At 57.3% G+C, this 8,169-nt stretch overlaps 1 protein-coding gene across 1 annotated transcript in view; it reads left to right on the forward strand.

Annotated features, from left to right (window-relative positions):
* Positions 1–4,980: 4,980 nt before the first annotated feature.
* EPHA2 (EPH receptor A2) overlaps positions 4,981–8,169 on the forward strand; it is a 26,477-nt gene continuing 23,288 nt past the window's right edge. Inside the window, exon 1 of the mRNA XM_024749929.1 lies at positions 4,981–5,065. Within this exon, the coding sequence (XP_024605697.1) occupies positions 4,981–5,065 (85 nt within the window). The remainder of the gene's footprint in view (positions 5,066–8,169) is intronic.

Consider the following 8,169-nt stretch of genomic DNA (forward strand, 5'->3'; position numbering starts at 1 on the left):
ATCTAGTTCCCTGACCAGGGATCGAACCCAGGCCCCCGGGCCCCCTGCATTGGGTTCGTGGAGTCTTAACCCAAGTCCCTACTTTGATTTTTTTAAACACCTGGTTAAGGACTGGCACTCAGAGAAGGGAGAAAGGCCAGTGGTCCGGGGATCAGAGAAGGCTTCTGGGGTGGGGGGTAGGGGGGGGTCTAAGCTCAGTTTGGAAGGGGAAGAGGATGTGGCCAGATGGGGAAGAGAAGGCCAAGAGGAATGGGGGGTGTCGTCTGGGAGCCAAGCACAGGAGGAAGGGGGCTCTGAATCCAGGTGCAAAGCAGGCATAAGATGGGCACCCATGCGACACTGATCAGGGACACACCTCACTCCCGCCCCTCCTCCCAACGGAGGCCCCACCCCACCCAGAGGCTCTGTCCCTTATCCAGGCCCCACAGGCAGGATTTTCAGGGAACCCACTTCAAAGGATCCCAGGAAACTTGAGCAAGTCCCAAAGGAAGCGGCACAGCCTCTGACCCAACTCTGGGGATGGGGGAAGCCCTACAATTATGGGAGGCCTTCCTCCCACACTGCCCCTGTCCAAATGAGGGAGCCCACATTTAAGTTCCCCTTCCCTGGCCGTCTCACTGGGGAAGGGGAGCTCAGTAACACTACTGCTCAGGCAAGTTCACTCCAAAAACCTTGCCTGAAAAGCTGAACTTCAAGTCCCACTCTGTGGTTGCAACTGGGGAGTGTGTTCCTTTGAAAAAGATGGAGGCCTAGAAGCTGCGTGGTACTAGGCACATTTACTGAGCACCTACTGTATGCCAGTCTCCATGGGGCATGGCAGGACGGAATAAAACTGGGCTTCTATCCCTCAAGGAGCCCCCTGCTTTAAGGGGAGGGAAGGCGAGGAAGCAATTATAACACAGTGTGAGAGCTGAGGTCTGTTCCAGGGTGAGATGATTTATTTGCCTGGGAGTGCCCAGCTGGCTTTTCGAAGTGACTTCGGATTGTAAAGGTAACAGTAGCTAAAATGTAACGCTCACTCACCCTGTACCAGACACCGTGCTAAGGGTTTAACATATAATCTCGTTTAATCCCAGCAGCAGTCCTGGAGGGTGGAAACCATTATTATCATGCCCATTTTACAGACGTGGCAGTTGAGATGATAAGGCTTGCCCAAGGCCACACAGGTGGTTAAATGGCAGAGTCCAGGTCTACTGGACCCATCACTCATTCATTCATTCATTCACCCACCAGATCTCTCTCAGCACATGCTGTAGGCCAGGTGCCCGCCTCCATTTGGGGACTCCAGTGTCTCTTCTGTGTTGCTCCAAGGTAAGCCTTGAAGAAGGAATAGGAGTTGCCAAGGTGGAGAGGGCATCCAGGGAGAGGGTATAGCTTGGACAACGGGATGCAGGCATGAAAACACATGGTGTGTTCAAAGAAACACAGCTAGACCAGGCTCTGGACTGAAACACACTTAACTTTTTAGTTCTACCTCTGTGCCATGTCCTGGCTGTATGACTCTAGGCAAGCAAGTTCTCTCTGAGTCTCACTTTCTTCACCTGCAAAAATGGGGACCATATTAATCCTTCCGGGGCTTCTGGGAGGATTAGATGAGTTTGCATAGGTAAAGGTGGCTTGGCGCATAGTAAGCCTTCGAGAAAATGAATTGAGAGAATGGAGAGAACTGATTTAGAGGGTCACCATCAATTGTGAGCACCTCTTGAGTGACTCCTTGTACGGGGCACTGTTCTAGCTGATGCCAGGATTGTAAAGGGGTGTTGGATTTGTTCCTTGCCGCAGGGAGCTTACAGACTAGTTGAGAGACAGTTCAGAGGCTCTGAAGACAAGAAAGAGTTGAGCTGGCTGAGGCCAGGGTCCTGGAGGGCATGTGGTACAGGGGCTCCAGAGGCTCAAGGGAGGGCCTGATCCCTGGGGACCTCACTGCAGAGGTACTCATTGGACTGGCCTTGAAGACTCCAGCAGGGCATAAGTCCAGGCATCTGGGCTGGGGCGGCGCTTTGGGTTCTGTGGAATTCAGTGTTTTGAGAGGCAGTGGAAAGAGGTACCTGGGAGGGGGTGTGCCGCATTCAGGCTGCCTGGGCTAGAACGCTAGTTGTTTTCCAGCTTTTACAAGCAAGTCTGATCCTCTGCGACAGGGCACAGTAACAGTGCTCACGTCCTGGGTGAAACGACTGTTTCAGTGTTTGTCTTTGTCATCTGGTTGCCACCAGCCCCTAGCCAAGTCCTAGCAAAGGGTGGGCACCTGAGCAGGCTGGTGGGCTGGAGGTGGGGATTAGGAGGTGAGGTCCGTGCAACCACACACACACACACACACACACACACACACACACTCTCTCTCTCTCAGGCTCCACCTGCCTGTACCAGAATGCTTACTTGCTGCTCAGGCCCCGAGGGCTCTTTGGGGCCTTTATGGGGTAATTCCATCTCCATTAGGGTTTATTATGTCACTATAAATACCACTTTTCTGTGCCGCTTTATAAGACTCACTGACTCACCGAAGAACTTTCCTTCTCAGCATCCAGTCACCCAGAGCGGGAGGGACTCAGGGTGAGACAGGAAGAGAGGGAAGGGCGTTGTCACCAGGTGAGTGACTAAAGACCGAGGAGCTGCCCCCACTCCACGCCCTGCTGCCCTCTCACACACCATGCTTCCCACACGCCTCTGCTCATGTCCTGTGTCATAGATGAGCCACACTTAGCTCTGGGTTCTCAGCCCACAGCTGGGCACATCCTGCAGGCACTCAGCCCACAGCCAACAGGGCCTGCCTGCACCCCGGCATGTGGGTTCAACCTTGCGGGGCCACACATGCAAACCCACACGTGCCACACGACTTTCACATGACGTCGAACTTGCCAACACCTTCATTCACTCATCAGTTCATACATTCAGCAGAGGTTTGCTGAATACCCACTACGTGTCAGATGCTGCCTGTTTTCCACAAACATCCCTGCCCTCTTGGATCGCGTCTTCTAGTGACGCGTCCAACATTCAGAGGATGCAATGGTATGTAACACACATGTACAAAGTCTTACAGACAACATACAGGAAATCTTACGCTCACCACACAATGTCCATAGCCCAGAGGGTCCAACACAAAATGCAAAACACTTATCCATACCATGTACTACACACACACACACACCCCCCTCACCGGCCATGCGCAGCGCCCTGTGCACACCGCCCGCCCCACCCGCTACGGATGCTGCTTCCTCTGGCTGCACCACGTGTGACCATAATAACAGCTGAGGTTTAACAAGCGCGTTCCGTCATCCTGGCTTCTGCAGTTCACATGCATGATCGAATTTGATCTTCACAGTAACCCTCTGAAGTAGGTTTCTACATCTTCCAGATGAGCAAACCGAGCCTCCAAGAAGTGAAATGCCCGAAAACTCATAGGCTGACTGTACAGCCTACAGTCTTGACCACTGCCAAGTACGGCACACTCACAGTCACACACAGATCCTCTCATGTCCACACATGCTCACACACACACGTCCACACACTCAATCTCATGGACATTTGCACACTCACACACTCAGAAGGCCAAGGCTCTCCTCCCATCATCTTGGTCAAAGGCTTTAATTATACTATCCCAACACCTGTAATTAACCTTCCCACCCCCTTCCGAGGGAGATGTCTGGACCCGCTTCCCAAGGGCTGGCGCCAAGGCCGAGGGGTCAAGATGTCCACATCTGGCAGGGAGGACCTGGGTACCAGAGTAAGTCAGTGTGGCTGTCTGGTGAGCAGGTCCGGGAGAGTCAAGAAGAGGATGGGGTGAAAGAGAAGGAGGTGGGCAGAGGGGGTTGTAGCCTCCCAGGAAGCCAGGCTTGCTACAGCTGCTCCTCCTGGACTGGACTGGCCAAATGGCGATTGGGCAACAGGCAACCGTGGGTGGCCAGGCAGGCAGGAGAGAGGACATTTCCCCTTTGTTTCACTAGCACCAGCCACTTCTGTCAGGAGGGGAGATGAGCTCATGTCTGAGGAACCGTTGGGGAGAGGCCCCTTGAAGGGGCAGGTGGGAAGCAGGTGTCCTGTCCTCCAAAGTGTCAAAACAGACCAACTGATTCTACCATGCCAGGGCTGGGGCATAGGGGTGCTCTACCCAGCAGCCTCTTGCCCAACCTTTCCCAATATGGGCAGTGGTTAAAGCAGAGACTACCCAGATTCAAATCCTGGCTCTACTACCTTTGAGCTGTGTGACCTTTGCGCATATTGTTTAAGCTGTTGGAGCCTCGGTTTACTCGTCTGTAAAATGGGGATAATGACATCTACCTCCCAGATGAGAATTAAAGGAGATCATGCATGTCTGACTCATTTTTAGATGAGGTTGCTCTCAGATTACTGTATTCTTAGAGGCCCCTGAGCAGAGAAGCTCTCCCTGACCTCCGACGGTTTGGTGCACAGTTTAGAAATCCCAGGAAGAGGGGCATCTGGGTCTATTTTGGAGCTCTCTTTCCAGGCAAGCTGCTAAGCAGGCAACTGCTTCTTGACCCTCCAGGCCATTTCAGTTCAGGCCACCGGGCCAACGTTGAGCTCGGTCCCAGAGGGCAAAGGGTGAGAGTGGGGGATGGCTCAGCGCAAAACCATCCCCACGTCTGGGCCGAGGATTCCCGGCTCAGAGATCCTCGAGGACTAGCCCTGGTTGCACTGGCGCTTGGAGGCGCTCAAACTTGGAAGGACCTCGGGGGCGCCAGCGAGTCCAGCGGGCCCAAAGAGCCCCTCCAACCCCCTCGGGACTTCCCCTCCCTTCTCGCTGGGTGCCAGCCCGGCCCCTTTAAAGACATTCCTGAGGGTGTGGCTTCGCTGACGTCAGCGCGGGACATGAATGAACAGGAGCCGGTTCTCTCACTCAACTTCCATTAAGCGCTCGGGGCAGAAGTTACGCGCAGGCGGCAGGAGGGAGCAGGACATCGAGGCCTGCGCGCGGGCGTGCGGGAGCCGGGCACGGAGAACCGGGCTGAGAGCAAGGAGCGCGACATGGAGCGTCTGGCACCCCGCGCCTGCCTCGCCCTGCTGTGGGGCTGCCTGCTGGCCGCGGCTGCCGCGGCGCAGGGCAAGGAAGGTGAGTGTGCGCTCCGACGGCCACCCGGCCCGACCCAGCCGCGGCGGCCGGACCCCCGGACCCCAGCTCCTCCCAGAGCCAGGCGCGCCTGGACGCGCGCAACTTTGGAAACTGACCTGGCGCCGCCCAGTCCCGGAGTGCTGAGGTCGGGAGGACTTGCTGGCTGCGATCGGGACGAATTTGGGACTCCCCCACCCGGGGTTATAGGGGCTCCGGGGACTAAGAGGTTGGGGCCTGGGCGCGCGGGGTTCAGAGGCCGCAGAGAAGGGGACCCGGAACTCTACTCAATGTTCTGTGATGACCTAAATGGAAGGAAATATAAAAAAGAGGGTATATATGAACCTATAGCCGACTCACTTTGCTGTACAGCAGAAACTAACACATTGTAAAGCAACTTTACTCCAATAAGAATTTTAAAAAAGAAAGAAAGAAAGAAAAGGGGGACTCAGGGCGGCCACACGGTTGCAGCCAGGGTGGCGGTTTCAGGAACGCGTCCCGGCGGGGGCTCGGGGTCCCTTGGAGAATGGGCTACTTGGGGGCCTTTCCGCCGGCTCAGCTTCACGGTGAATTCGCTAACCTGCTTGCGCCGATTTTGTGGAGAAGGCGTTTCTGTGGAGGCCCCTCATTTTGAGGAGGGGTCTCTTCGACAGGCGAGGAGACAGACCCCTGCAGAAGCCCCAGCTCCCTGAGATTTTCTCCACGCCCCCTTATGCCTCCAGTCGGGGAGGAGAGCTTGCGGGGAGCTTCGGGCCAATCTGCCCACGCACAGCCTTCCCTCCTTCCCTCCCCGCACTCCCAGGCTCGGGGGGCAAGGCTCGGGGCCGCGAGAGCGGACAGGAAGTCCCAAAGTCAAGCGTTCTGAGCAAGGGGTGACTCAGAACGAGGAAATGCGGCAGGTGGGGGCGCGGCCGCCCAAGGTGTGGAGCCGTCACCCCAGGGCCACCAGGGAGTCCGAGCGCCCGGGGATGGGGACTGCATCACCCACCCCCGCCCCAGCGCTCCCGCTGCCGCACTGCGCGAGGGGCCGCGGACTTTGCCCTGGGCGGGGCGGGTGGTGGATGGGGACGTTGCCCCTCGGCTAGGGTCGCAGAGAGGATGGGGGCTCTTGCCCTTGGCCGAGGACCTTCCTGTCCATCCAGCTGAGGCCGGTTTCAGTTTCCGTCTGAGAAAGAGTTTTGCCCGCTCGCCGGGGCCGAGGGAGGTTTCCGCAGGCTCCACCAGGGGGAAGTGCGGAGGAAGCCCTGGCCCGGTGAGAAGTTTCCTTGAGCCTTGCCTTCCTTTTCCGCCTCCCAAACTGGGGTTGGAGGTTTTGCTGTTCCAAGTTCGGTGGCAAAGAGGCCAGAGCTGGAACTCTTGGAAGGTGGAGGCGGGGGTGGCATCCTGTCCCCGTCCCTGAATCACTCAGGGTTTCTTGTCCCAATGTGCTGGAGGAGTGGGTGGCAGGGATTTCTGTGATCCTCAATACCCGCCCCCACCTCAGCTTTTCGTCCTCCCCCTTCCCGGGGGATTGCGGTTGGAGAGAAGGGGAGAGACAGCTGGATTCACTACAGGCCTTTCTTGAAGGCTGCCCATGGGGTGTGGGGGGATTAGGCAGGAGGGATGCTACTGGGCGATTGTTGTGCTGCAGCCTTGTCCTTGTGCCCCTCTGCCGAGCCCTCCCCAGCCTAGAAGACTAGTGCCCCCCCCCATGGAACGGGGTGGGGGGAGGAAAAGGGGAACATTCTTCCTTAGGCTTCAAGAGTCCCTGTGAAGGACTCCCTAAGGAGGTGTGCCTGTAGTGGGGAGGCGGGGAGTGATGGCCCAGCTGCGGGGATGCTGGCTGGATGTGCTGGATCTGCCTGGGGCTGGGTTGGGGGTGCAGAGACACGAGTCCCTTTCAACTCTTCAAGCGAAGCTGCTTTTCGCTTCCCTTCTCCTTCCCGGTGAGTGGAGGAGCCAGGCTGCCTTGGGAGACCCAGATGGAGCCTGTTAAATTCTCAACAGCCACTGAGTCTGTCCTCCTTTTACAAATGGGGAAACAGGGAGGCCCGAGCCCTCCCTCACTAGGGGCCCTCTGTACAGGGAGGGTTAGGTCTGAGCATGTAGCTTCTTGGGCTGCCGGAGCCCAGGGCCCCCGCACCCGGGTGTGTGCTGGGTTTTTCTGAGAAGGGAGAATAGCTGGGCAGGGGTGCAGGGCTTGCTGACTTGAGGTGCAGCTGGGAGGTGGGCTGGAGAGCGCTCAGGAGGCCTGGAAAGTCCTTGGCTTCTTGATTCCGTAAGAGCCCAGTGTGCTCTCTGTCCCCTTCCCTTTTTCTTCTTCATTCTTCCCCCTCCCCGCCCCCCAGTCCCCTGCCTCCCTGCTTCTTTAGCAATTAGCTGGTCTCGGTTCAGGGGGGATGGGGGGAGCAGGGAGGTGACACTAGGGGAGTGGGTGGTCGTACTGCCTTTGAGTAAAGAGCCCTAAAACAATATGGACCCAGAAGGATGACATTTATGATGGAACTTCAGACTGAGAAGGAGGTTTTCCTGGGGGTGGGAGGAGGGACGGGGGGGGCTCCTGGATGAGCCCTGCTTAGCCCAGGCTTCCCAGTGAAGCCTTCGGGGGCCAGCCGAGGGGCTGTTGGCCCCTGCCCCTTCCAGGAGCCTCAGACCCTGGAGGCCGCTCAGGGAGAGACCGCACCTGTGCGGCAGGGTGGAGGGACTGGGGCTGGGCGCCTGTTCCTGGTGGTTGGTTCTAGGGAATTTCCCCGGGAGGGGGCTCCTTCCTGTGTGAAGGCTTCTTTTCTTCTCTGATGAGCCCTGTGATATTTCTAGAGCCAGGCCTGGGTCTGGAAGGGGAGCGAGCTCTGGCAGGGGTGGTGGGGGTCCCTCCGTGCCAGGTTAACCCTTCAGAGCCTAGGAGCCATGAGCCCCCTTCCCCAGGGGCGCAGACTGCAGCTTCCCACGCCTCTAAGGAAGGGGGGTGTGCAGGACCTTGAGGGACACTCACCTTTGTCCGCCCTACACACCCAGCTGGAGCCCCCAGATTCCTTCCTGTGTAGCCAGGACATTCCATTTGCTAGTGGGGTTAGTGAGTTTTCCAAGCCTGAGCCTTGGGCATGTCCGAACAAATCCCTGCCCCTACC

The sequence above is a fragment of the Neophocaena asiaeorientalis genome, unplaced genomic scaffold (genome assembly GCF_003031525.2).
Source record: "Neophocaena asiaeorientalis asiaeorientalis breed wild unplaced genomic scaffold, Neophocaena_asiaeorientalis_V1.1 scaffold275, whole genome shotgun sequence".
In the NCBI taxonomy this organism is placed as follows: Eukaryota; Metazoa; Chordata; class Mammalia; order Artiodactyla; family Phocoenidae; genus Neophocaena; species Neophocaena asiaeorientalis.